Source organism: Telmatherina bonti, assembly GCF_933228915.1.
Source record: "Telmatherina bonti genome assembly, chromosome: 1".
NCBI classification, from domain to species: domain Eukaryota; kingdom Metazoa; phylum Chordata; class Actinopteri; order Atheriniformes; family Telmatherinidae; genus Telmatherina; species Telmatherina bonti.
The window spans coordinates 20,804,939-20,831,481 of NC_136619.1; the positions used below are offsets into that span (position 1 = coordinate 20,804,939).

The 26,543-nt window shown below is 37.8% G+C and overlaps 4 protein-coding genes across 5 annotated transcripts; 2 read left to right on the plus strand and 2 right to left on the minus strand.

Annotated features, from left to right (window-relative positions):
* Positions 1-4,540: 4,540 nt before the first annotated feature.
* On the minus strand, positions 4,541-6,348 carry psmc3 (proteasome 26S subunit, ATPase 3). The gene is made up of 2 exons (XM_079240302.1): positions 5,388-6,348; positions 4,541-4,986 (listed from the first exon to the last, which is right to left on the minus strand). The coding sequence occupies exons 1-2, from the start codon at positions 6,330-6,332 to the stop codon at positions 4,648-4,650; spliced, it is 1,284 nt and encodes a 427-aa protein (XP_079096428.1). The 5' UTR covers positions 6,333-6,348; the 3' UTR covers positions 4,541-4,647.
* Positions 6,349-6,391: 43 nt separating this feature from the next.
* tbp (TATA box binding protein) lies at positions 6,392-12,927 on the plus strand. Its single transcript, XM_079239908.1, has 9 exons — positions 6,392-6,490; positions 6,960-7,149; positions 8,556-8,718; positions 8,847-9,024; positions 10,252-10,339; positions 10,610-10,701; positions 10,905-11,072; positions 11,220-11,314; positions 11,540-12,927. The coding sequence occupies exons 2-9, from the start codon at positions 7,099-7,101 to the stop codon at positions 11,617-11,619; spliced, it is 915 nt and encodes a 304-aa protein (XP_079096034.1). The 5' UTR covers positions 6,392-6,490; positions 6,960-7,098; the 3' UTR covers positions 11,620-12,927.
* A 596-nt stretch (positions 12,928-13,523) lies between these two features.
* On the minus strand, positions 13,524-18,409 carry pdcd2 (programmed cell death 2). 2 transcript variants are annotated; one of them, XM_079243921.1, is made up of 9 exons: positions 18,378-18,409; positions 16,944-17,131; positions 15,884-15,992; positions 15,674-15,730; positions 14,832-15,020; positions 14,520-14,687; positions 14,309-14,409; positions 14,109-14,222; positions 13,524-13,717 (listed from the first exon to the last, which is right to left on the minus strand). In XM_079243921.1, the coding sequence occupies exons 2-9, from the start codon at positions 17,121-17,123 to the stop codon at positions 13,538-13,540; spliced, it is 1,098 nt and encodes a 365-aa protein (XP_079100047.1). In that variant the 5' UTR covers positions 17,124-17,131; positions 18,378-18,409; the 3' UTR covers positions 13,524-13,537. The 2 variants fall into 2 exon arrangements, with proteins under 2 accessions (XP_079100047.1, XP_079100046.1); XM_079243920.1 differs by lacking the exon at positions 18,378-18,409 and having other exon boundaries at positions 16,944-17,193.
* Positions 18,410-18,640: 231 nt separating this feature from the next.
* On the plus strand, positions 18,641-26,543 carry rhoua (ras homolog family member Ua). The gene is made up of 4 exons (XM_079259935.1): positions 18,641-19,190; positions 19,740-19,798; positions 21,283-21,471; positions 22,853-26,543. Exons 1-4 carry the CDS (start codon positions 18,893-18,895, stop codon positions 23,135-23,137), a joined length of 831 nt encoding a protein of 276 aa, XP_079116061.1. The 5' UTR covers positions 18,641-18,892; the 3' UTR covers positions 23,138-26,543.

Genomic DNA, 26,543 nt, shown 5'->3' on the forward strand with positions numbered 1-26,543 from the left:
GATCAGGTGAGTTTGCTGACCAATGAAGCACAGTAACACCATGGTCATTGAAAGCAGCTTTTGGTACCTTTGGCAGTGTAGGCAGGTGCCAAGTCCTGCGAGAAAATGAAATCAGGATCTACATAAAGCTTGTCAGCAGAAGGAGACATGAAGTGCTGTAAAATTTCCTGGTAGATGCTGTGTTGACTGTGTACTTCAGAAAACACAGTGGACCAACACCAGCAGATGACATGGCTCCCCAAATCATCACTGACAGTGGAAACTTCACACTGGACTTCCAGCAACATGGATTATGTGCCTCTCCACTCTTCCTCCAGACTCTGAGAACTTGATTTCCAAATGAAATGCAAAATTAGCTTTTATCTGAGAAACAATCCAGTCCTTTTTCTCCTTAGCCCAGGTGAGATGCTTCTGTCGTTTCTAGTTCAAGAATGGCTTGACACATGTCTAGGATTCGTCTGTGTGTAGTGGCTTTTGATGCACTGAGTCCGGCTTCAGTCCGCTCCTTGTGAAGCTCCCCAAATTCTTGAATGGATGTTGCTTAACAATCCTCTCAAGCCTGTGATTATGCCTTTTGCTAGTGCACCTTTCCCTTCCATTCAACTTTCCATTAATATGCTTGGATACAGCGCTCTGTGAACAACCAGCTTCTTTGACAATGACCTTTTGTGGCTTTCCCTTCTTGTGGAGGGTCAATGATCGTCTTCTGGACATCTGTCAAGTCAGCAGTCTTCCCCATGATTGTGTAGCCATCTGACCCAGACTGAGAGACCATTTAAAGGCTCAGGATACCGTTGCAGGTATTTTGAGTTAAATAGTTGATTAGGGTGTGACACCATGACTTTCCAAGATGGAAGTTTTTCACTATATTCTAATTTTCTAGGACACAGCATTTCGAGTTTTCAATATCTATAAGCCATGATTACAAAAGTTTTAAGGAATAAATGTTTAAAATGTTTCACTTTATGTGTAATGAATCTATATAATATATGGGTTTCACATTCTGAAACGAGTGACAAAAAATATTGAACTTTTTCATAATATTCTAATTTTCTGAGATGTACCTGTATTCTATACAACGTGTTAATGTCTGTTGGATCGCCTTCCCTTTTGGCCAGTAGTACAAGTCAACGACATACCCACAGTCTGCTTTAAAGGATGACTGAGTCATTGGTAAACACATTGTGGTGATAAGTTTTCCTCTGTCTGCAATCCTTGAGTTTAAAAAATGTAGTTTTGCAGATGTTCAACCAATTTAACGATGCACAGATGATTGCTCACAATACAATTCCTCACAAATTTATTAGTAAAAGAAGACATTCTCACATTCTTTTACCATATTTGTTAAAAATAAAAAAAAAAATCCACATAACATTAATCATCAAAAATTTAACATTTCTCAAAAAGAAGAAATACAACAAGAGTCTATTCCAGTGAGTTGCAGTGTCCAACTAAAGTGAGGAAATCCTCCACGATCCAGCACGATGGATCCTCCACAAAATTCATGCAAACTACAGTTTCTTGTGCTATTTCTTCTGGACTCTTCATTAGTGTTTCTTTGGTAGCTGCTTTCTGTGGTGCTGTACTGTTTGTGTGCACACAAAAACTAAGTCCTTGTGCAGACCCGCCACAATTGAGGAGGATGATGCATGATGAGCTGGGCAAATAAGGTATTCCAACCCCCATAGGCATTGTTGGTCCCATCTCTTCCCTCCAGCGTGGCATGATGACGTGTGTGAAATAAAATATGACCTTAGGTGTGATAGACTTACAGAGGAAATCAATTTTATAAACTTTTTTCTCATGAACCGGGCTTTGACAGAATTTGTACATATTTTTATAATAATTTATCATCGTTGATATGTGATATTAATACTATATATAAAAATATCAATGTAATATATTCAGACGTGGACAAAAATGTTGTTACCCTTCGGTCAATGAAAAAAATACTCACAATGGTCACAGAAATAACTTGAATCTGACAAAAGTAATATTAAAAATTTTATGAAATTTAATGAATGAAATTCAGACATTGCCTTTTAACCATGCTTCAACAGAATTATATAAAATAATAATAATAATAAACTCACAAAACAGGCCTGGACAAAAATGATGATACCCTTAAGTTAATATTTTGTTGCAGAACCTTTTGAGGCGATCATTGCAATCAAACGTTTCCTGTATTTGTCAATGAGACTTCTGCACCTCTCAGCCGGTATTTTGGCTAACTCATGAACAAACTTGCTCCAGTTGTCTCAGGTTTGAAGGGTGCTTTATCCAGATGGCATGTTTCAGCTCCTTCCAAAGATGCTCAATAGGATTCAAGTCAGGGCTCACAGAAGGCCATTTTAGAAGAGTCCAATGTTTTCCTCTTCGCCTTTCTTGAGTGTTTTTAGCTGTGTGTTTTGGGTCATTGTCCTGTTGCAAGACCCTTGACATGCGACTGAGACCAAGCTTTCTGACAATGGCCAGCACATTTCTCCCTAGCATCCCTGTACAGATTCAAGACAGCCTGTGCCAGATGCAGCAAAGCAGCCCCAGAACATAACAGAGCCTCCTCCATGTTTCACTGTGGGGACCCTGTTCTTTTCTTGATATGCTTTATTTTTCATCTGTGAACATATGTCAGTGGCCGGGACATGTTATAACATAAAATAAATGAATAAATAAATGAATGAATGAATGAATGAATGAATAAATAAATAAATAAATAAATAAATGAATGAATGAATGAATGAATGAATGAATGAATGAATGAATCAATAAATACAGCATGTAAAAAAAAAAAAGAAGAGTCCACTGAGCCACAATGGTCTTTTAAAATTAGGGGGAGCAGAGTCAGCCACACTGGACCTGAAAATAGTAAAAACTGGTTTATCATAAAAAGATAAAAGATTAAAACCCCCTCCTCCAACCCAGTCCTCTAAAATGTCCACTGTTCTAGCTGGTCCAAGTTGAATGGGTTCTACTGATTTACAGCAATCTTTCAGTCATGCCATACATTTACAGATCCTCACTTGTATTGTGGTCTGGGCTTTGTCTCTGCTACATTAATACACTTTCCTTTTAACTATATAAATGCTGCTTTATGCTTGTGGTTGATGTCCCACTGGAAGAGGAACCTTGGTGACAGTACCAAATCTCTGGAAAACTGATCAATGGGTGTTTTTGGCACACATTTATCAGTCCCTCAATTCTGACCAGTTTTCAGTCCCTGTCATGGTCACCACTCTGCTTCATTGTAGGAAAGTTCTCTTTTGGGGTGGTGACAGTTGTTGGGTTTATCCAAGATATGACATTATCCTCGATGAGCAGAAAGTTTAATTTTTGTCTTATCTGACAAGAAAGCCTTCTTCCATAATTTTAGTGAGTCTCTTGTCCATCTTGTGGTGAAGTTTAATGTAAGCAATTACTGTTTTTCTAGAGTTCTGCTTCTTGGAGTGTACAGCTTATCGTGATTTTATAGACAGATTGCTTCCACTGTCAAGCTTCCCAGTGCCTTTATGGTTACTTTGGTCTTTTTTTGTCATCTCTCTGATTAATGCTCTGCTTGCATGGTTTTGAGACAGACCCTCTCTACATGGGTTTATTGTGGTGACATATTATTTCCATTTTGGGAAAATTGCAATGAAGTTCTGTGGGATTTAAAATCTTCAGATATTTTCTATAAACCAATCTTGACTTGTGCTTCTCTACAACTTTGTTGCTGACCTATTTAGACAGCTCACTGGTGTTTATGTACTTCTTTGTGTTGTGGGGCCTCTTGATTAGTGAAATTGCAGCTCTGGTGATGAAGTACATGAATGTAATATATAAAGTTTTCAGAAGCACAATGGATTCACAGCAACTACATTACTTTGATGGATACAGGTCATTTAAAGTGCAGCTGAAATATGAATAAGTCTCTGTTACACAAATAATTTCCATTTGTAACACTGGTTATTACTTAGTGCATCAATTCTAATTTTAATCAACATTTGTTACTATGCCACCAACATGGGATGTAAAGAAATCACATAGAAAACCATTATGCCCCCAGAGCCTTTTAAACTGAATGATAAATACTCTTTTATGCAGCAGTCACTGGCTCTATTAACATGTTTTAGAAGGTTTTGGGAACTTAGTATTAAAGTTGTTTTAAAAAAAATTCTATTTTTGTGGCAAAATTTAATCTAACTTATAATTGGATACTGGTGTGTTTACTTTTATTCTTTTACTTGTCATAGCTCATTCTGAGGCTGATGCAGGGAAATGTGAATGATTATAAATAAGTCAGTGGTGTAGTAGCACTTTTTGTGATTAATAAATATACACTAATATACATTATGAAAGTCCCTTGTGCATTACATTTGCCAAAATTTCCACTAAGATTTGTTTAGTTCCAAACTAATTATTTAAGATGTGCCATCTATAAATTAAATAAAAAAGAAAGCCATAGCAGCTATATTTATTTGCAGCACCAAACAAAAAACGGAAATGTCTTTAAACTCAATCTCTATGTTTAGCTGGAAAAAAACACAACACAACTTAAATTGTCATTCTTTTTATTCACCCAAGATAATCAGTACTGGTAACAAGTGTTTACTCCATATCCGTTTCAATATTCAAAAGACATTTTCCAACAAACAGACACAGTCAGTGTCCTTAGGCATAATACTGAAGGTTAGCTTTCTTCTTTGCTTGGACCTCCAGGATTCCCTCCATGTAATCCTCATGGTTCAGCTCTGTGGCTCCACGGCGCAGCGCGATCATACCGGCCTCCACACACACAGCTTTGCACTGGGCTCCATTGAAGTCATCGGTGCAGCGGGCCAGCTCTTCATAGTTGACATCAGGACTGACATTCATCTTTCTGGAGTGAATCTGCATGATACGAGCTCTGGCCTCTTCATTTGGCATGGGGAACTCAATCTTCCTGTCCAGACGACCTGAACGAAGCAGTGCAGGATCCAAAATGTCCACTCTGTTGGTGGCAGCAATCACCTAAAAAGTAAAAATAGTATTACTGTGGTCAAGTCTGAGGCGATCAAGCTATAGAGGATGGTGAATAGTCAAAAATAACTTGCTGATTGCTATAGCATTGTAAATATGTTCTTTGATGGAAAATTATGCCATACACAGAATATTTTGTATAAGATTATATAATATCATTTTTGTTATTTGTTTGGTAACTTTTATGTAGCTGAGACTTGTTGAAATTTAAATACAATAACAAATAAATGCAAGTTTTCCAGAATTGTGTGCAATTAATTTTAAATCAACTTGTCCTACACTATACTGTCTAATGCAAAAATGCATCCAATATAGATTATAAAGAAAAAATGTTAATGTAATAATCTGTGTTTAAAAAAAACCAACTGGTTAACAATTGGCAGCATTTTTACCTTGACTTGCATGTTGGGCTGAAACCCATCCAGCTGGTTGAGTAACTCCAGCATGGTCCTCTGCACTTCTCTGTCTCCTGCCTTCTCGCTGTCAAACCTCTTTGTTCCGATGGCATCCAGCTCATCAATGAAGATGATGGATGGGGCTTTCTCTTTGGCCAGGGCAAAGGCATCTCTCACCAGCTTGGCTCCATCTCCAATAAACATCTGGACCAGTTGTGGACCTGCCAGCTTCAGAAAAGTGGCCTTGGTCTGAGCAGCGCATGCCCTAGCCAATAGGGTCTTTCCTGTGCCAGGTGGTCCATACATCAGTACCCCTTTGGGGGGCTGGATGCCCAGGTTTTCAAACTTCTCCTTGTGATTCATAGGCAGGACTATGGCCTCCACTAGCTCCTGAATCTGCTTATCGAGCCCTCCTATATCACTGTACTGCTCCGTGGGGCGCTCATCCACCTCCATGGCTTTGACTCTGGAGTCGTACTCAGTGGGCAAGGTCTCCAGAATCAGGTAAGAGTCTTTGTTCACTCCAACCAGGTCCCCAGGCTTCAGCTTCTCGGCATCCACCAGCCCGATCACGGGCAGGAAGTAGGTCTGTCGAGTGGAAGTTTTAATGACCGCGCACTTTCCTTTCCTCTGGGAGTCCAGATCCACATTGGCCCCGTCCTCCTCTTGGTCGTTGGGGTCCACATCCAGCAGCTCAATCACGTTGGAAACCAAGTAGGGAAGCGTTTTGTTCACCTTTATCTTCTCCGTGTTTTCTTTGATTTTATCCTTCATGGCCTGCAGCTCATGAGTCACCCGAAGAACCTCGCTCTTCATGATCTTTATCTCACTGTCGAGGAGACGTGTTCGTTGAACTATCTCCTCTGTAGACATTTTTAACACTTCTTCGCCGATACCATCCTCCACTTCATCCCAAACTGATTTGTCACTCAGCGAAGCCATCTTTGCTGTGTCTGTTGTGAACTTTGACCCAGCGGAAGATAAAGGCTCCTCTTCCGGAAGTTGTTTCTGAGCGCCGGAGGAGCGTTTCGGAGCATTGAGGATAGAAAGCAGAAGCTGGATTCATTTAGTCTGTTGAATTTAATTGGGATTGTGTGGCCGTAAGTTTAGCAGAACAGCATGCATTTGCGCTGTTAAATATTAAAGGCAGCTGTAAATTTTTAGCGCATAAAATCGCTGATTTGACGCAGCTACTAGACGTTTATCGGGTCCATGTTGCCTAACATTAGCTTTGTAGCTAACTTCAGCTAGCGTCTCATTTTGAAGGCTGTCAAGACGTCCCGTTGGAAAGCGATTCGGTTTGACATAACTTTGTTACACCACAGATAGCGTGTTTAACTGCTAAGACAAACACATAATGCTTGGGGTCAATGTGCATGAATGAGTTAAAGTTATGAAACGCAAAAACGTGTTAGGTATGATTTGCTAGGTTTACGTTCGCGCCACTGCAGGGACTAGTTTTCACACAGTTGCATGTGTAAAATTGAATATTGACGATGCAAAGTGATTTTCAATTGTAACTCTTGAAGCGTTTGATCGACTAAATCGTGGTTCTGTTAATCTTTATAGGTGAGATACTTGGGGCTATTTCTCTAGAATCCTGTCTCTCGTGGAGGTTTTTATTTGCACAGAGAGCTGGTAGAAGTCCTACCACAAGACACCTGTTGACTGAAGTCTGTGTTTGGGTCAAAGTTTTGGACGTGTAAAGATGGACCAGAACAACAGTATACCACCCTTCCAAGGACTGGCTTCCCCTCAGGTAATAAGGCTTTTTCTATTTTATTAAAAACAAGTTTTTACAATGTCATTGTAAAAACAATAGCATTGGCTAACATCTCTCTTCACACGTGTCGGTATTTTCAGGGCTTTAAACTAATTTGTGTCAATAAGCCTGGGTCTTGGACAGTTACACAGCACCAAACTAAGGACTTGTATAAATTCACATTCATCTAAGTCCATTTCTGTAATTTAGCTGTACTTGTATAACTGATCCATTCTATAAAACTAGACAGTTAATGTCATATTTTATTTCAATAGGGATTGCTCACAATTTTAAGTTAAAAAAGAGCCTCAGGTTTCTATCATAGATGGCAAATTATTGAAGGCCTTTAAAATAGTTTTGATAACTTACCATTTATTTTTAATATTTATTTACCAGACACTGTTACCAGGCAGTGTACCCTATCCATAGAGGGAGTGTTCACGGTCCCATGTTTAGAAATAATAAGTTTTATGCAGGTTTAAGCTGAAAAAAATATGTTGACATAGATTCAGTTCATAAAACATTTCCATTTGTTCTGGTATATCCAAATAATTAGATATGATTAAGTTTTTTTTTTTCTTTACTGTTTCTAATTCAAATGCAGCATGGAAACACTGGATTGAATAGTCAGATGTTGAATGAGCTTCCTGCGCTAGTTTAGCATGTTACTAATTTTGATATATTTTAGTCCAGAATGATTTAAAAAAAAAAAAAAAAGCAAGGCAACAACTTTAAAATGTGTGTACAGCCAAAGTTTCTGCGGTAAAATGGTAAGTTATTATGGCCAATTAGCCTCTATTATTCAAAGAAAACTCTGGAAAAGTATGCTAGCTAAGGCTAGGACCCAACCTACACGGTAACAGGTTACATAATTGTAAATATACTCCGTTCTTCCTTCATTACTATGTTTCTTATATCTAACGTAATTTAATGTTGTTTAGTCAGTTTACAACAACAATTAGGCTATATTTATTGTGTCTTTCTATGTGAATGTTTATGTGCTCTAGTGTTGCAGTGCATCATGAACTAATAATATATATATATATATATATACACACACACACACACACACACACACACACACACACACACACAGCCCTGTGTGTAAAACCTTTTATGCTGTGAGGAAAATTAAAGCTCAGCTCCAAAGATCTACTAGCTTTGCTTTGAAGTCACAAGTCCAGCACAGGGCTAACTTGCACATAAGGATTTTCGCACACAGTAGAAATCCCATCAAGGCACCTCCACCCCCTGCAAAAAAGGAAGGCAAACTTAAAAATGAATGAATAGTATTTAACATATGATTCTTAAATTTTTGTATAGTGACAGTTAGGTTGTTAGATTTCTTTTTCTTTTCCTTTTTATCATCAAATTTTTGAGACCCAGTGTCTTTCTTTGAACAGGGTGCCATGACCCCGGGCATGCCTATCTTCAGTCCCATGATGCCATATGGCTCAGGCCTGACACCCCAGCCAGTACAGAACACCAACAGCTTGTCTATACTCGAGGAACAGCAGAGACAGCAGCAGCAGCAACAACAACAACAGGCACAGCAAGCCAATGCAGGTATCATTGTCACATTCTTCCAGTTCTACTTTGAGAAATTAATACTAAGTAATTTATTATAATTGTACATGTTAATTTGCCATTCATAATACGAAGAAGATGGGGGAAAAAACATTTTTGTCCCTTAGGCCTTCCAGGGACGTCAGGGCAGACTCCTCAACTCTTCCATTCCCAGGCAGTAACAGGCTCCACTACCACAGCGCTGCCAGGAAACACCCCACTCTACAACACTCCACTGACCCCCATGACCCCAGTAACACCAGCTACGCCTGCCTCAGAGAGCTCTGGCATTGTACCACAGCTACAGTATGTTTCAAGCCTCTTCCTTATTTTTTATTTACTACCTGTCAAAGGTAACTGGGGGAAAAAAAGCAAACTTCAAAGTCAACTCTATACAAGTCTGATTTTAATCCAGCAGAATGTTGGTGATATTGGAATGGGGTGGACAATCTATTGAATATACTAAACACGTCCTCAGTAGTTTTATGTGCATTAGATAAAATGTGTATATCACATGGTTAGAGTACAGATTATCATATCATTGTCTTAAACTGTCTGGATGTGATTTACATAGTTTGACTTCTTTAACTCACAGCTCAGACGCCACTCTCTTCCCACTCATTCAGAAAACTTTTCTGTGTGCATGCATGTTTTTTTCAAGAGAGACAGGAAAGAAGCATAAAACATCAGCAGATCAAATTTGTTTGTTTGTATTGTGATGGAAGCTGAATGTGGGATGCCCATTTTCATTCATTCATTCATTCATTCATTCATTCATTCATTCATTCATCCACCCAACCAACCAACCACTTAGTCCGATGAAAGGTCGTGGGGAAGCTGGAGCCTATCCCAGCAGTCTTTGGGTGAAAGGCAGGGTACACCCTGGACAGCTTGCCAGTCCATCGCAGTCATTTTAAGTCACAATACACTAATTACTAAAATAATGGGGAGATTGTGATTGTTCAGATTTTTAAAAACTCTGCAAGAAGCAATAACTTTGTTCTTGTTCTTGCAAGCACAAGAAAAAAAAGTTTGTTTGTGTCCTGTCAGTTCATACTCCACAAGATGCTTTGTCCGGGACGGGAATTACTGCAGGAAAACGTCTGTTTTTTTTTTTAATGTGCAATGAACAGTCGACCTGGTTATTTAATATTTAACAGCAAATTGCTTCTGTTGCAGGGTGGGGTTGTGCACATGAGTTTCTGTGTCTTTAACTGTCATATATGTAGCAAAAATGCACATATTTTTTTCTTTTAAATAGGTTTGACTTCACATAACTTCCTGTGTTTTCTGTCCACCTGGGAGAAAATAAAACTTTAGCTAAATTTGACTCAGGAATATTTCTCTTTCAACCGAGTTTAATTAAATCTAACTGGTGTCTTTAGGATTTATACAGTGTTTCAGGAAAGATTTAAAAACACATCTATCTATCTGTCTATCTATCTGTCTGTCTGTCTGTCTGTCTGTCTAATAAAATAAAATTAGGAATGTGCTTCTGTTTAAAATTATTTCTCCTCTGAACTTTGCCATCAGAAACATAGTGTCTACTGTAAATCTGGGCTGTAAACTGGACCTAAAGACCATCGCCCTGAGAGCCAGGAATGCAGAATACAACCCAAAGGTAAGACTGCTCAACAACTTGGACATGATTAGTTCCAGGAGGCAGTGCTTAAATACTTTCAGTGTTTTGAGTCCAGAGCAAAAAAAAGTTGATGCTGCCACTTAGATTTGCTTCTGCACAACTAACTAGTAAAATTTCTCATATGAAAACATGAGCTTGCAGCATATTGCATCTCATTGACTTGAGATAAACACATTAACCCTTCAAATAAATGGAAACCTCAGTATCTTTCTGTAATAATTAAATCACCACATCTCTGTCATTTCTTAGCGTTTTGCTGCTGTTATTATGAGAATACGAGAACCAAGGACCACTGCTCTCATCTTCAGCTCTGGAAAGATGGTCTGCACAGGAGCTAAAAGGTCAGAATTATTTACAGATTCGCAAACGCTTTTCATTAAATGTAAAGTCCTTTTTTTCCCCATTGTTTTTAAGGTCGTCAGTATCTTTTTAGCATTGGTTCATTTCAGTAAAACATTTTTCATCTGATCCGTTTTCCTCTCAATATATTTTCAGCTGTTTCCCCACTTATTTTTAGGCACTAACTGATTCACTTTCTTTGTAGCGAGGAGCAGTCAAGGTTAGCGGCTAGAAAATATGCACGTGTGGTTCAGAAGCTTGGTTTTCCTGCCAAATTCTTGGACTTCAAGATTCAGAACATGGTTGGCAGCTGTGATGTGAAGTTTCCCATTCGGCTAGAGGGATTAGTCCTCACACATCAACAGTTTAGCAGGTAACTTTTGCCTTAACTGTGTGAAAGCTAACAGACAGCACTTAACAACCCATTTACAAAAGTAGATTTTTCCATAACCAGTCTAAAATGTTTTAAAACCGTAAGTTTCCTTGTAATAACTAAAACAACGCAACCTGTGTCTTGTAGCTATGAACCAGAACTTTTTCCAGGACTGATTTACCGAATGATCAAACCCCGAATTGTCCTGTTGATATTCGTTTCTGGGAAAGTAGTACTCACAGGTAAGACTTTATTATTAGTTTGTATTTATGATCTACACTGAGAGTCTTAGTTGTCCACTGGTGCCTGTATGTTAGATTTGAGAAAAATATGTAATATTGACAAACCAGTTTTAGATCTTTGTTTCTTTGGCCTTTGTTAGAGCACTATTGATTAGGTGTCTAATTCTTGTCTTGTGGACTTCAGCAGCGTAACCTGCTGTATTAACTTGTACGCTTGTTTTGAAGGGGCCAAGGTCAGGTCAGAAATCTACGAAGCATTTGAAAACATCTATCCCATCCTGAAAGGCTTTCGCAAGACAACATAGAACTTACAGCTGCTTTTATCATCTCGACCATGTCTTTTTTTACGTTTGTTTTCCCCCCCTTTTTTTAAGTCACATCAAAATGTGATTTTAATGTTAAACTTGACTGGTGGACTGCTAAAGGGGCAATTGTACATTACAAGACATTATCACAATCTGTTGCCCTCAGTGTTTTCAGGTTTTTTTAAGACATCATTTTAAAGGTCATAATCCTGTACTCTAATCTCAAGACTAAATCTAAAACTTAAGTCTTTCCATTTGTTTCCATTTATTTTGAGTCTATATCAGACTTGTTGTCCCTATCACAACCCTGAGTGTACATAAGACTGTAAGAAATGTAAAAAAATGTTGAGGAGAAGCAATCTCAATGAGACTCTTCTTGTTTTTATTTTAAACAGTTTTAAATAGTTTTGTATTCAGCATTTTTAATAATCCATGAAGTTCTTATTAATGCATGTTCAGATCTGGCCGGTCTGTCATGACACTTGCTGTTTGAGTTTTATCTTCAATATTAAGATAATTTAGATTAATTTGAAGTTCCATTTGTATTCAATCTGAAGATGTTATCCAGCAATGAAGTTTGGATGCTCCTACATTTGGGAAGAATCCAGACTTTTCTGCCAATGTTGTCAAGTTATTTGGTGTATCACGGTTGGCTTTGCTTGGCTTAGGCATCTTATGCAGTTATACTTTTATTCTTTGTATGGTTGAAATCAGCTTAGGGAAAACAAATGAGACAGCATTTTTTCCATTTCCTGAAGTAGTTGAATGAGTAAACTTGAGTGCGTACTTTTATTTGATCCAGCCATTAGAAGGATGCTGCTCTGAAACTCTGATTCAATAGTCCATGTCTCTGAAAGCAATAAGAATAGTGGGTGGGGGTGGATAAAATCAGTTAAAATGTTAAAGAAAGGCCCTGTATAATTTATTGTAGCCTTCCATTTAGCACTCAAGACTGTCCAACTTATTGTTTTTAGAGTTAACTTTTTGTCTGTAATTTTCTTTCCAGGGATCTTTTTCAAATAGACAGGTGTACCACTGTTTACTCTCGACCCTGCAAAATATGTTTCATGTGCTTGTTTCTTAAACGCACAATTTACTGCTCATTTCTTGACCACCATCTTAACGTTTTGTGGCCGATGTTTTTGATTTGGTACATTTGGTTCATACGTTGAATCAGTTTCTCCATGTGAAACTATTCCACCTAATGTCTGTGTTGACTGTGGCAGAAGGAAACAGACATTTTACACCCAAAGGCTTTTTGAAATGATTGTGCTGCATTGTACAATAAATGTGTACATATTGACTTGACATTTGTTTTTATTCAGTCTACACATATTGTATCAGTATTTTTCTCAGTAAAAAAGACAAAACAACACATTTGTGCTTTAATATTGAAATGAATTTAAGAAAAAAAAGCTGCTTATTTAATTCTCTGAATAGACACTATATGGAGTACAATACCTTGGTAAACAGAAAGCATATTAAAAATGTAACTTGGACAGGGAGAATTCATTTTTTGTAGGAAGTTTTCTAATTCTTTTTTGATGTCTGTTGGCAAAAAGCCTTCACCGATGAAAGGTCATACTCTTGCTAATAATTGTTTACAGTGACTGGTTCATATTCTCAAACTGTTGCAGTGAAAATGCTTATGTCCTGCTCAATATGGAAACCAGAAAGTTGACAAATTTGTTTGAATATCCCAAGTTTTATTGAACATGTCAATATCCAGAGCAAAAGAAAAAAAAATGACTGAAACTATCCAAGTCATAAAAACAACCTATTGGGCTGGTATCAGAACAATGAGTGATCTTGCATTATATCTCTTTGTAGATTTCCACATCAGATGTCTTACAGCAATAAAGGCACAAGTTAAACAGATCTAAGTAACAATACTCACTTCCCACTATACCAAGCCATGTTACGTGTCTCTAATCTGTGAATGTTGATCTGAACTGAAGTCCTGCTTCCAGATGAACTCCGGGCAGTATTGGCTGTCATGGTTACAGCTAGCAGAGCATGTATAGACAGCCAGAGTGCCCCAATCAATACTGGCTCCTGTCGAGTCCACAGAAAGGCAGTTTAACAGTTGAGGCATCACCTACACACAAACACACAAAGTTATTACATATTTTGATTTCCAGCAGATACACATGCTATTCTCAAGATATTCTCAACTAATAAACTTCCATATGACTTGTCTAACATGTCTGCACACAACATCCTTCATTTCTGAGTTGGTTGACCAGATCACAAACTGTCTTTAAGTTTTGAACATTTTACAAAAGACTAGTTACTCAGGTTTATTCATATCAGTTCTTTCCTGTTTACATGCACAATAAAAAGGTGTAACCTGAAACTAAGGTCAGTGAAGGTGCAAGGTGAGAACAAGAAGATATAAGAAAGTGAGAAAAAACAACTGATGAAGAAGGATGAAAACCTCCGAATGTCTTATAAGTCTGGATATTTAGTGCTAAACTGACAGAAACTACCTGAAACTCAAACACCCTCTTGGCACCACAGGTGCATGCTGGGATGTCCTGATCTGAAGGAATATGCTGAGAAGAAACCCACAAAGGAGAACCTCCACGACTGTAACGTATCACCTGTGCGTGACAAAAACATGGGTCAGATGAGAAAAACCTGTGGATTTAACAAACTACTATGACTGCTGTCTTGTATTTTTGGGGACCTGGTGTGGCTCTGGTGCAACCTTCTTTTTAAAAAGCTGGAACACTTTGTTGTCTTCGGTGTCATGCATAGCCATCTCCTCCAGGTCGGTTTCTGAAAGGGCTAATAGATGATAGACAAAATAATCATGATAGGAATGAAAAGTAATTGGGTTGTCTAAGCTGATACTAGAAATGATATGAAAAGTATGTAAGGTACGGTTAAGAACTTACTGTCTGCTAAGGAGTGACAGTCTAAACTTTTCTGAACACTGCTCTCTTCTTCTTCCGCTTCAGGATCTTTTCCATGCTTTCCCTCCTCATCCTCTTCCTCAGGCTCAGGCTCAGTGACAAGCTCAGACTCAGGAAAAAGGAGGGGAGAGCTTGTGACAACTGTTGCATCTATACACAGAACGACAGCAGTAAAAAACATCAAATAAAAACGGGCTTTTCAAATTTCAGTCAGTGACTCTGCTCAATGCTCAAACAGCAGCAGCCATTTCTGCTCAGTTTGATTTTGAATCGCTCAGTGAGGTACAGATGTACCTTGATTGGAACACTCCTTCTTGTGAGAGTGTTTCCAGTGGAGAGTCTGGTGGTGTTTTCCACAATAGGTCACAGTGTGACAGCGGGAGCAGGCTTTGTTGCCAGGGCAACCACACACGCAACACAGTTTAACTCCAGAGACAGGCAACACAGTGTGGTCCTCTTCTGGGCTGCTGAGTGGCTCATCCTCTGTGAAAAATCATATCAAGGATGAAAACCTGGACATTTAATATTATTACAAGAGTAGCTTGCTGCAAGCAGAGCATGAAATTAAATTCTCATAGGATTGCTATTTCTTTATTTACACACTAAAATATCTCATGTCCAATGCTCTTGATCTGCATTTTCTTCCAATAAAATCTGACTAAAACGTTTATCATCCATACTGCTGCTGACAATGTCTGAGAAACTCCATTTGTAAAAAGTTTATAAATTTCTATACAGCATCTAAGAAGGAATCCAGCTTAACTAAGAGCCAGCATGATTATTGGACATTGTGGAACAATTCAGATGCCAAATATGTAGGTCCTCTTGAGTCTAGATCATCCACATATGTTCTTTTCTAAGTCTTAGACCAGGGGTGTCCAGCTCTGGTCCTCGAGGGCCAAATCCTGCAGGTTTTCCATGTATCCCTGTTCCAACACATCTGACTCAACTAATCACACATTGTGCAGAACTTCATTGGCTGTTGGATCAATTTAATGGAAGCCAGGTGTGTTGGACCAGGAATACATTGAAAACCTGTCTGGTAGTGCACCAGAGTGTTATAGCATTTGTTGACACCATACCATACAATATCGATCTTATCTGTCTTTCCGTCCCTCCGTGGCACATGAACAAACCTGGGGGAGGCTCATAGGGGTAGAACTCATTCCTCCTGGGCAGCTGACTTCTGAAAACTGGTACAAAAAAACAAAACAAAACAAAACAGCAGTCTTGTCAAATGTTGTTAATCTTGCAATGACACTGAAAGGAATGCTGCCACAAAAACACCAGCAGTCCAGATACTCTACAAGAATAAAGACAAAAGCAGTGATGATTGCTGCATGTACCTCTCATGCAGCGGCTGTCATTGTGTGAGTAGCATTCAGGAGTTTTGCAGCAGAACAGAAACAGTGTTCGATGGAAGCTTTTGTCCTGACCAGATATCGGTGCGTACACCTGCAGTAAAGATGGACAGGATTGTGACACAAGCTATAGCAAGTTGTTATGGACAATAATTTTAGACAGGTGTGTGGCTGAATTCAAGAATATCTTGCTTGGATTTATAGAAATGAAATAAATTAGTGTAACTGTTGGACAAATATATTGATTGTCATCTGGGGGTTATTGTACCTTGTGTCTTAAAGGTGGAGTATGTAAGATTTTCAATATTTAAAAAAAAACAACAAAAAAAAAACAAAAAAAAATAACTACAATCATAATTAGATAGTTTTTTTTTTGTTTTTTTTTTTAAACATGTAGGTTCCAGTCTGTCCATATTTGATGTGTTATTAAATTACAAGTTTAATTAATGACAAAGACCCTTCTTAAATGTTTGCCTACCAGTAAAAAAAAAAAGTGCTTTTTGTCATTTGTCATTAATTAAACTTGTAATTTAATAACACATCAAATATGGACCCATATGAACCTACATGTTCAAAAAACTATCTAATTATGATTGTAGTTATTTTATTAGTTTTTTTGTTTTTTTTTAAATATTGAAAATCTTACATGTTCCACCTTTAAATCTTAAATTTAAATTACCTACGTTTAAAGTTCTTTAAGCAAATTGACTAAAAACATTGAAGGGCAGGTTTGTTTAAAAAGATTTCCACGATTGTTTAAACTCGGAAATGTCCAAAAATGACTGTGGAACTGCATACAAGTAAACTAGATATGCGTTTACTATTACACAACAGGTACTGTCTAGCCGCTTACACGTATCAATTCATGTTATTCGATTAAATACATCCAGATTATACCTCTGGATGGTTGTGATATCATCCAACTTGACCACAATCTTCTGTTTGCTAAACGAATAATAATATTATCTATAACTTTAAAGACCTAAGGACGTTTTTCCTGAGGACAGACAAATCTGATCTCCCATCCCTTCGACAAGACACCAACCTGCAGCAGAAAGATCATCGGCAGCTGGCAGATCTCACACGCCAGCTCAGAAAGGGAGGGCAGGCCTTTTTGGCTAAGCCATGCTGGTTTCCCTCCTATTTTGCTGGGAAACTGTGAAGATCGAAGGCGCCACGGCTCTGCCTCCTCCAAAAATCCCAGAACTACCTCTGCTGAGGACATGTTTCTATCTGTAAAAAATAAAACAATCAGTTTCCTACTGACTACAGAAAAAGTGTAGTTATATACAGCTGGCACAACCACAACACAAGCAGATGCAGTTACGAACATCGTCCGTGGGGAAACAAGTAAGAATCGCAGTTCCGTGGTCCGTGAAGTTCTACTTTTCATTAACCGGTTATAGTAACATTAATCTATTTGTGATTGAGAAATCTTTAACTTATTTTTTGTCTCAAGCCACATATATATAAATATATTGATATATTAAAAAAAAAAAAGAAAAAAAAAGACTAACAATGCTATGTTATTGATTAACATGTCTTTATGTCACGGAGCCCGGTAGATGGCGTATTTATCTCATCTTTAATTTGTAAAACGTTTACAAGCTGTCAAAAGTCTGTGGCCAGAAGAGTTACACGTAAACTGATTCAAACTAAGCGTGAGTGTGGTTGTTCGTCTCTCTGTGTGGCCCTGCGATGGACTGGCGAGCTGTCCAGGGTGTACCCTGCCTGTCGCCCAAAGCCGGCTGGGATAGGCTCCAGCTTCCCCGCGACCCTGAATTGGAATAAGCGGTTCGGAAAATGAATGAATGAATGAATGATTCAAACTAGGATGATGGCAGTTGAAAGTAGGCTAGTCCGACGACACATTTACTTGAATAATAGTACTTTTCCAACTGCACTCTGCACCTGTATTTAATAAGAATATAATCATTAAACATGTCTTAGATTACTGTCTTTTCTGCTTCATCTAGGCCGACCTCATCTGACAAATTTACAGTAGTTACTTAATGTAGGGCCTATCATATAATAATCTTTCATTATAGTTATTAGGTAAAAACTGTGAGATATTATTGTAAAGCATCATTTTAAACCGACTAATATTTGACTATTTTAAATAAAAAAAATTTAATGTTATTCAAATTAATTGGTGTGACGAACTTAGCTCATCACTGTAGCAATAAGCCAGTGTACATATCCATCACATACTAAAACCTTGGTGTGTTAAAGTTTTATTAAGTGATAAAACAGACTGTTAGTGAGACTAGACAAAAAGGTGAAATTACGCACAACGTGTGTTTAATAAATGAATAAACCCATCTTAAAAACAAACAAAACAAAGAAAAAGACCTTTGTGTCTAAAACCTACTAGCCAACAGAACATTTCCCTCAGACAGTTAATTAATAACATTTCTTTGTACAAGCTACCTTATCCCAACTTTAAAGCAGGTCTACACCTGAAATAGTCATTTTTTACCTAATGAAAACTTCCTACATGTCCCCAGAAGAGCGGCAGTGCCCAACAATGTTACAAAGCTCTGATGTCCTCACAACCAGAGTATATAAAAGTTCTCTCTCTCTCTCTCTCTCTCTCTCACACACACACACACACACACACACACACACACGCGCGCGCGCGCGCGCTCAATGATGTCACGGAAGGGGAGTTTGGGAGTCTCTGTCCACTGGGCGCCTGGATTGACTCACATTGTAACAAATGGCCAGAGCAAATTGAATCTCTGCTCTTTAAACCGGACTTTGTAATTAATAACTAAATAAACCATGTAGCTGAAAGGGACGTGGTGTCAACCGTGGACTCTGGCGCGTAAAGACATGTAACGTTTTGCCATTTAACTATGGAAACGGTAAGGAAACGGACAGAGGCACCAAGAGCCAGCCGACAAATTTCTCCTCTGTGTAGAATGGACGGTGTGAAAACTGGCCAGATTCGCCAGGAGTGGTGATCCTGCCGCCTGGCTCCACTCCACCTCCATGTCACCTTCCTCCCCATACCAGGTGTCTTCGCGGAACGATGGGAACTACAAGCCACAGGCACCAGTGTCTCCGGCTCCGCCCGTCCCGCCACGGAGGGTCCGGAGCCGAGACTGGGTCTCCGGTGGACGGACGCAGCGACCTGGAATAGGGTTAGCTGGAGCAACAGCAGCGGACAAGCGGGTGAAGTGTGTACTGGTAGGGGACGGAGCTGTGGGGAAAACCAGTCTGGTGATCAGCTACACCACCAATGGTTATCCCACTGAGTACGTCCCGACCGCGTTTGACAACTTCTCAGGTAAAAACAGATGGAATGTTGCGTATCTACCTGTATGAAGATATTTAACCAGCTATTCGTTAGTATCACTATCACTGAAGAAAAACACAATCTTAACTGATCTAATCTTTTACAAATGATTGATATGAGTTTTTGATAATAAATTTTCAATAAGGTCAGTGATTCATCAAATTTTTTGTGCTATAATGTCAGAAATTGTTATTTTTTATGTATTAGCCTAGTAGCTATTACACCTTTTAGATATTCAAACTCACCATTGCCAACTAAATGTTTTCCCCAACTCCTTAACTTCTGGCTTTGTGAATATAAACCAAGAACTAAGGAGATAATTCCTTTTAATATAAATCGATGCAAGCTGAACCTTTTCTTTGCCATATCAACTTTAAAACAGTCAGATAATCTGTATTAGTTCAAACATTTCAGATATGTCAGATATTTTGATTATAGGTATGTCTTTATTGCTTAATTTTGGTCATCTGATATCTTGGCTTAACCTCACATGGGTGTTACTGACATTATGATGGTGTGTGCATGTGTTTGTGTACATAGCAATGGTATCAGTGGATGGGCAACCAGTCAAACTACAACTTTGTGACACAGCTGGACAGGTCAGTAATCTCAGTGTATACAAACACACACACACATGCACGCACACACAGACAAAGCAGCAAGTGGCATTTCTTGTTGTTTCATTTAAATTGGACAACAATATGCGTCCATTGGGGAATTATTCTTTCTAAGTCACACAGGATGCGGGACACAGAGAGGGATGTAGGACAAGGAGCAGGTTTCTGGCTGAAAGCAAATTGGGACATTGTGGTTGTTTGGCTAGATGGGTTTACCCCCTTGCCATAAGCCTATCTAGATACTTGTCAAAAAGTTTTTATACTGAATTGAAACAGTTTTTCCATATCAGACCTGTAAATGTATGAGTTCTAGCAGTGCTTTAGTTAAAAATGTAAAGGAATAAAATGAAAAAAAGATTCCTGTTCAACCCACATTTAGTGGTCAACATTACATACTGAAACAGAAGTGTAAGTAATTGAGTTCCTTAGCTCTGAAATGGCTAAATAATAGGAGCAGATGTACAAATTATACTTGACCAAAAATAGATTTTGTTTAAGCGGGCTCTGTTCTTGTCCAGGAAGCTGTGTGTACGATAGGTTTTCCCTTCAAAAACTTGGTACACAGGAAGTAATGTAGATATGTCTATAGCTGGAGTAGCAGATGTTTGTCTTAAAAAGAGAACTACAACTGGTTAGACATTATGAACCAAGCATAACCCAAAAGATAATGAAAACTGACTTTACCCACACATCTTAACCAAGATATGCCAAGTATGTCCCGAAGTTCATTTTTGATAAGAGTAACAGACACCTTATGAACTCATGGGTGTCTGCACATACAATATTCTGCAAGGAATGCAGCAGCTGCATCCACCAAGAGTGGAAAACAGGATAGGGTTTTTTCCCCATACCACAATAACTATCTGCTGCTGTAAAATCAGAAACCTTATTCACTTATTCAAACCTTATTCACAATCAATTTTGAGTATTTTATGAAGTGTTTAATCTGTGAATATATGAATAGAAGATACCAGAAACAGACACAGAAATAAAGAATAAGTCTACACTCTTAACATAAAGACCATACTGTATATCCTGAGATATGATGATATAATATATGTATAATGAATGGGGGGATAACAGGGGAGAGGGGTAAACATTTCAGGCTAAAAGAAATGCAGACAGATAACTAAGGTGACTCTAGACAAAGCTCTGTTTCTCTTATGCACATAAAATGAGTAATTGAGGTTAGAGAATTTGTCTTTCCTGCTCTAAAGGTGGGATTGAATCTGACTTTGTTCAGCTGCTTCCTCTTCTTGAAATATGTATTGTTATGTCATCCCTCTTTTCCTCTTGTCTCCATCTTCCCCTGTCCAATTCTGCTGAAACATAAAGAGCTGAAGCCTCTTGGAGATGATTGTCAGTGCCACATAGTGGATGCCAAATGGCCACTAAAGCATTCTTGAACTGACTGGTCTCTCTGACTTTTAAACTCATTGTGGTCACTCCCTCTCCATCTTTTCCAGGATGAATTTGACAAGCTGCGTCCTTTATGTTACACCAGCGCAGATGTGTTCCTGCTGTGCTTCAGTGTCGTTAGTCCCGCTTCCTTCCAAAATGTTCCTGAAAAATGGGTGCCAGAGATCCGAAAACACGCCCCTTTGGCTCCACTTGTTCTTGTCGGGACACAGTGTGACCTCCGAGAAGATGTCAAGGTGTGGAGTTTTAACAAAAATAATTAATATGTCTCACTCTGATTTATTTATTAATCAAGTAAATAAAATGGACAGTGTGGAAGCTAACCAGAAACCTCAGTAGAGTAGCAAAAACCAGATTACATAATGATTGATACACATGCTATGTCTCCAAGTGTATGTTTCTTATAATAATTTGTAACAACGTGTTGTTGCTCATAATGTTGGTTTATTATTTTAGTTGACTGTTTTAATATTCTTTTGGTTAAACCCTCAAAAACCTCTTTCTCTGGTCTCATCTTGGCAGCAGCTGTTCCCCCTTCAATTTCAGAAACATTTTTCTGTTTGATTTAAGGTTACTTAATAAACATTAATAACTCCAGTTTTTAAAAATTACCACTAGAAAGTATTGACTTTTTTTTTAAATTTTTTTTTTTTAACACAACTGAACTGAAAACCGTCTTCAGAGTGAATTAAATCTTCCAGGGATCTTTTAAATAATTTGTTTTCATTTTAGTGACTTGTTTATAATAAACAGTCAACAGAGTACTCTGTTTACAGCAAAGCCAAGGAGGAAAACTGAGCTTCTCAAATGGTTAATGTTAAGAAGAATTACTGGTAAAATTAAAAAAGATTAATCAGTTTTTATTTTAGTTACTTATGTATGAAACATAGAAACTTTATTAATGCAGCAACACATGAGTGGCATTAGATTAGATTATTACATTAGATCTTTTTTCCCTAAGTGACCTATAAAACCTATAAAGTGTGATGAATAAATAAAGTAAAACAGCCAAATGAAACTTGTTTTATGATTGGCACCTGTTGTTTTCCTACTGTGACATACAAAAATCTATTCTTTGGAAAATATCTTTTCAATTTCAGATTAATTTGATTTGAAGAAGAAAGTGGAACATTTAAGACCACACTTCCCATCCTCCATTAACTTCATTGGCTGCAGCTTTTTCTCGTAATATAATGCTTATAACACATCTGTGTTTCTCATCATCACACTGAACTACATGGAAACCAAACTTTTAAGATTCAGCATCTACTGGTGATGCTTTCAGAGGAGTTAGGTGCCTATTCTATGTTTTAGCTATTATCAGTTAAATTAATGTGCTACTTGCACTATTATGATATTTCTGATCTGTTGGAACGTCTAAATGGAACATTTTATGATCATTAACAGTGTTTTATGGCGTATTTGACTGACAAAGCTCAGAACAGCTGCAGCTGCTGCAGCAATCACATATTTGTCAATGTGGAATCTCTGCCTGATGCTAACCAAAACCAAAACCACACACTGCACAGCAAATTGTGTGCCTATCCTTACCTCTTTTCTAATAAATAGTTTTTGTCTTTCTTAAGATGTTAATAATAGCTGATACCTTTTTTTTAGGTCCTCATAGACCTGGCTAAATACAGAGAGCGTCCTGTGGACCCCATGAATGCTCGTGACTGTGCGATTGAGATTGGAGCTGTGGCCTACATGGAATGCTCCTCTCTGACGCAAAAAAATCTCAAGGAAGTGTTTGACACAGCCATACTGGCCAGTCTGCAGAATAACAGCTCCCGTAAGCAGCCGAGAAGGAAACAAAAACGGAGGAAAAAGCAAAGGCAGACACCGGACAAGATGAAAAGCCTGTCAAAGTCGTGGTGGAAAAGGTACTGCTGTGTGGCCTAGAGCAGACCAGTGATGGCTTTGGTTCTTCCTGTCAGTAGGGAGGCTAAGACTTAGATCCTCTGATGACTTCATTCTGGTCTGGTTCCAGCTGGGTCTGGACTCTATCAGCACAATAGTTCAGATTTCTCTCTAAAGAAGCCTGATACAAGACCTTGGTTGCATTGTGGAAGGGAACCAACTGAGACTTTCCCAGATGTAAAATGTTTTGTTCGTATATAATGGATGAGATTTACTACTGAGCCTCTAGCATGAGCTCTTGCAGGGTGCTCCCTGTGTTTCCTTGATCTGAAATGCCTTTCTTCTGAAACCAGCAGAAGATGTAATGATATTTTTCAGGATTTGATCGGTATCAAGTTAAAGAGGAACATGGAACAGCATTTACTCTGGAGTTCTGGTAAAATCCTTCCCTACCTATTACATATTTTTGTAGCCTTGAAGTGAACTGGACTGTCAGCAGAATATATTTGTTATTACTGATGACATAAATGCAATTATATCCAGTCAATCGTTTTCCTAAATTGCATCTTTCTTTAGACTGCTTTTAAATAGAACTACCCTCAAACCAAACTTCATCATTTAGGATCATTTAGGATTTTCTGACCCAGACATGATCACCAGACATTATTAAAGTCCAGGCTGTAGTTAATTTTAGAGCTCCATTTTTTATAAATGGGCCCTTTGTTATTCCAATAGAAAAAAAAAACAAATGAAGAAAAAAAAACGTACAACTGCTTACTAATCTATTCTGGCCGTATGTGGTAAGCTGCACATGGCCAGGATAGATTGCAACATAGAAATTAGTATGAAAACTGGATTACGTCTCACCTTTTAATTTAGCCCTTATGTCAATAATTCATCAAATTTATTCTTGATGCCTCATGAAGGTTAGAATATCCACGCATTGATCAAATCAAATATTTCCAAACGTATTATGTGTTTGTCATAAAAACACAAATGATATTTTTATTCCCAAAGCACTTTGGGTTTGCTATTGGTAACCATGGTAAATTATCATCCTCATCTGACAATGAAGGCTTAACTAAACAGTCTGTGAAGCTGGGGTGGTGCCAGTGTGGGTTGGTTAATTACAAATCTTTTTTCAGTGGTGGTAGATTCCTGTCTGCGTTGCACTTGGCCTTAATCAGGATGAAGAACATTTTGAAACTTATAATAAAATTGTTTGGCAAGCCAGAACTGTTCTCAGTAAAGTAGCAGGTGAGAGCCTCTTTCCATATGAAAATGAGGAAATTATTCTAAAACTAAGATTGCAGAGTCTCTAATTTGATAGACATCACAAAAACTAATAGGCACAACTTGCACAATAAGCAAAAACAGTCTTTGTGAGTTTGAATTATATTTCCAGAAATGTAAAAAACGTTGTGCGGGAGCACCTGAAATCAGCCAAGATTGATCTCATTGTGTTTTAAATCACAAGAGACCCACATATTTGTTTTTTTTTTAGGTCTGTGCCAAGAAAAGAGTCAAAAACCTGATCAAAATACACAGAGGTTCAGTTTATAGCTTTTCAATACAATTACATATATTGCACTGTGAAAATAGATTGAATTATGTTTTTCTGTTCAATCTTTTCTCATAATAGTAACACGCTATATGTTGACTCATGATGCTTTGTTCCCTTTACAAAACAGAAAATCAATCATTTATATTTAATAATTATGAATTCTTGTCACTCATACCTCCTACATCACCTGTTGTTTTGTCTTTGTTCTCTCAGATTGAGCTTTTTATGTGGTGTAACTGAGCTGAAACAGCTAACTGAGTCTGAAAATGTGTGGCTCGCACATTCTTAGCTGCCACACCTTCCTTTGTACATTACAGTCACCAAACAAAGAGCTAAAAGTACTGATATCTGTGAAACACAAAGAGAAATGGTGAATTCAGAGTACAGCCTACCAGGAACTTTAGGTGACTATATGAATATTAATGGACAACACTTTTATTTATACTGCTGAGACATAAACAAAAAGGAAAACCTGCTTCTTAGCCAAAGGCCAGGTTCGCCTGGCTAGTTTGTTAAAAGTGAGCGTCCAGAGTCTTTTGTATTTAAACGAGATTATCAAATAAACATGCTCCACAACAGCACATTTTAACAACAAATTATCAATGGGAGCATTTTGTAATTATTGGAATAGGAACAATCTTATTTTATAAAGGAAGGTGAAGGCAAGAAACATCTATGTACAACAAATGTGTGACTCACTGCTGTCTAACTAACATCAGATTTTCTGTTGTGTGTTTAATTTAAACACACAACTATTAAACTTTGGTATTTAATGGTGTGATCTATGGTGTGTGCCAGCAACCTAAAATTAATGTAATCATTTCAATACCTTCTTTGAAGATATTTGGTTAATCAGTAATACAAATTTTTGCATTGTTTATTGTATAACCAAGTCTGTTTTTGTCTGCATCGTTTTCTCTTGACAAGGCAACTAAGACAAAACTTGGACAATCACAGAAGAAAATTCCAGACCTTTCTGGAATAGTTTAAGCATGTTGAAATCTTAACTCTCATCATATTCTCTATTAATCTCCACTGAGTTTAGACATATGTAAGATTGTTTTTTCCCATTTTAGATAAACTGGACATCTTAATCTAAAATGTGTAAGTCTCAGAGATAAAGCTTTGACTTCTGGTCTAACAACAGCTTGCTGGGGAAGTTTGGTGATTTTCTGCTGAAGATGTTCCAGCTGAATGGGTTGACTGTGTACATTTTTTCACTCTTGATAGCAAATGTATTGTGTTTTGCAAAGGAAAAGGCACAATAAGTCACTTGTCTTCCTGTTTGTGTGTAGTCTTGGCTCATTGTGGAGTTAAGTAGGCTGAAGGTCACCCACTCCGATGATAGCTGGCATTTCCTATCAGGTTTTTACCTATGTACAGTGTAAGCAACATTTATGGACAACATTAAATTTCTCATCAAAATCGTTTATTTTAATATAATTAATTCTTGCTTAATGTAGGAATAATATAAATGATATCTGGATCTGTTTCAACTTAGTGGATCAGAGATAACATCCCCTGCCTTGATCTAGTCTGAAATATCAAATTCTGCTGAAAATAGTAACTGTTTTGAAATGATACTCAAACCATATTACATCTTTACCTAAAGAGAAACAGTGACACATTTATTACTCCTGACAAAAACTTTTAAGACTATAGTATCATGAGTTACACAGTATCGTTGAAACACTTGTTTGAACTTTTTCTCCGATGGTGAAGCTACAGCAGTGTTTAACTTGGACGGCAGATTTTTGGTTTTGTAATGTAGAACAGATGGTGTGTGAAAGTCAACAATTGTGTTTAAAGATGGTCAGAGAAGAGATATGGTGATGAATATTGTATTTATGTTTGGATGAAAGTAAAACATACATGTTCAGTGAT

Excerpts from the sequence above, each read along its gene's own strand:
- psmc3 (XM_079240302.1), bottom strand. The coding sequence starts at position 6,332 with ATGGCTTCGCTGAGTGACAAATCAGTTTGGGATGAAGTGGAGGATGGT. Across the intron at positions 4,987-5,387 it reads AGCCCAACATGCAAGTCAAG|GTGATTGCTGCCACCAACAG; the intron begins GTAAAAATGCTG and ends TTTACTTTTTAG.
- tbp (XM_079239908.1), top strand. The coding sequence starts at position 7,099 with ATGGACCAGAACAACAGTATACCACCCTTCCAAGGACTGGCTTCCCCT. Across the intron at positions 8,719-8,846 it reads GGCACAGCAAGCCAATGCAG|GCCTTCCAGGGACGTCAGGG; the intron begins GTATCATTGTCA and ends TTTGTCCCTTAG. Across the intron at positions 10,340-10,609 it reads ATGCAGAATACAACCCAAAG|CGTTTTGCTGCTGTTATTAT; the intron begins GTAAGACTGCTC and ends GTCATTTCTTAG.
- pdcd2 (XM_079243921.1), bottom strand. The coding sequence starts at position 17,123 with ATGTCCTCAGCAGAGGTAGTTCTGGGATTTTTGGAGGAGGCAGAGCCG. Across the intron at positions 15,731-15,883 it reads TGACAGCCGCTGCATGAGAG|TTTTCAGAAGTCAGCTGCCC; the intron begins GTACATGCAGCA and ends TTTTTGTACCAG. Across the intron at positions 13,718-14,108 it reads AGAGGGTGTTTGAGTTTCAG|GTGATGCCTCAACTGTTAAA; the intron begins GTAGTTTCTGTC and ends GTTTGTGTGTAG.
- rhoua (XM_079259935.1), top strand. The coding sequence starts at position 18,893 with ATGTCACCTTCCTCCCCATACCAGGTGTCTTCGCGGAACGATGGGAAC. Across the intron at positions 19,191-19,739 it reads CGCGTTTGACAACTTCTCAG|CAATGGTATCAGTGGATGGG; the intron begins GTAAAAACAGAT and ends TTGTGTACATAG. Across the intron at positions 21,472-22,852 it reads ACCTCCGAGAAGATGTCAAG|GTCCTCATAGACCTGGCTAA; the intron begins GTGTGGAGTTTT and ends CCTTTTTTTTAG.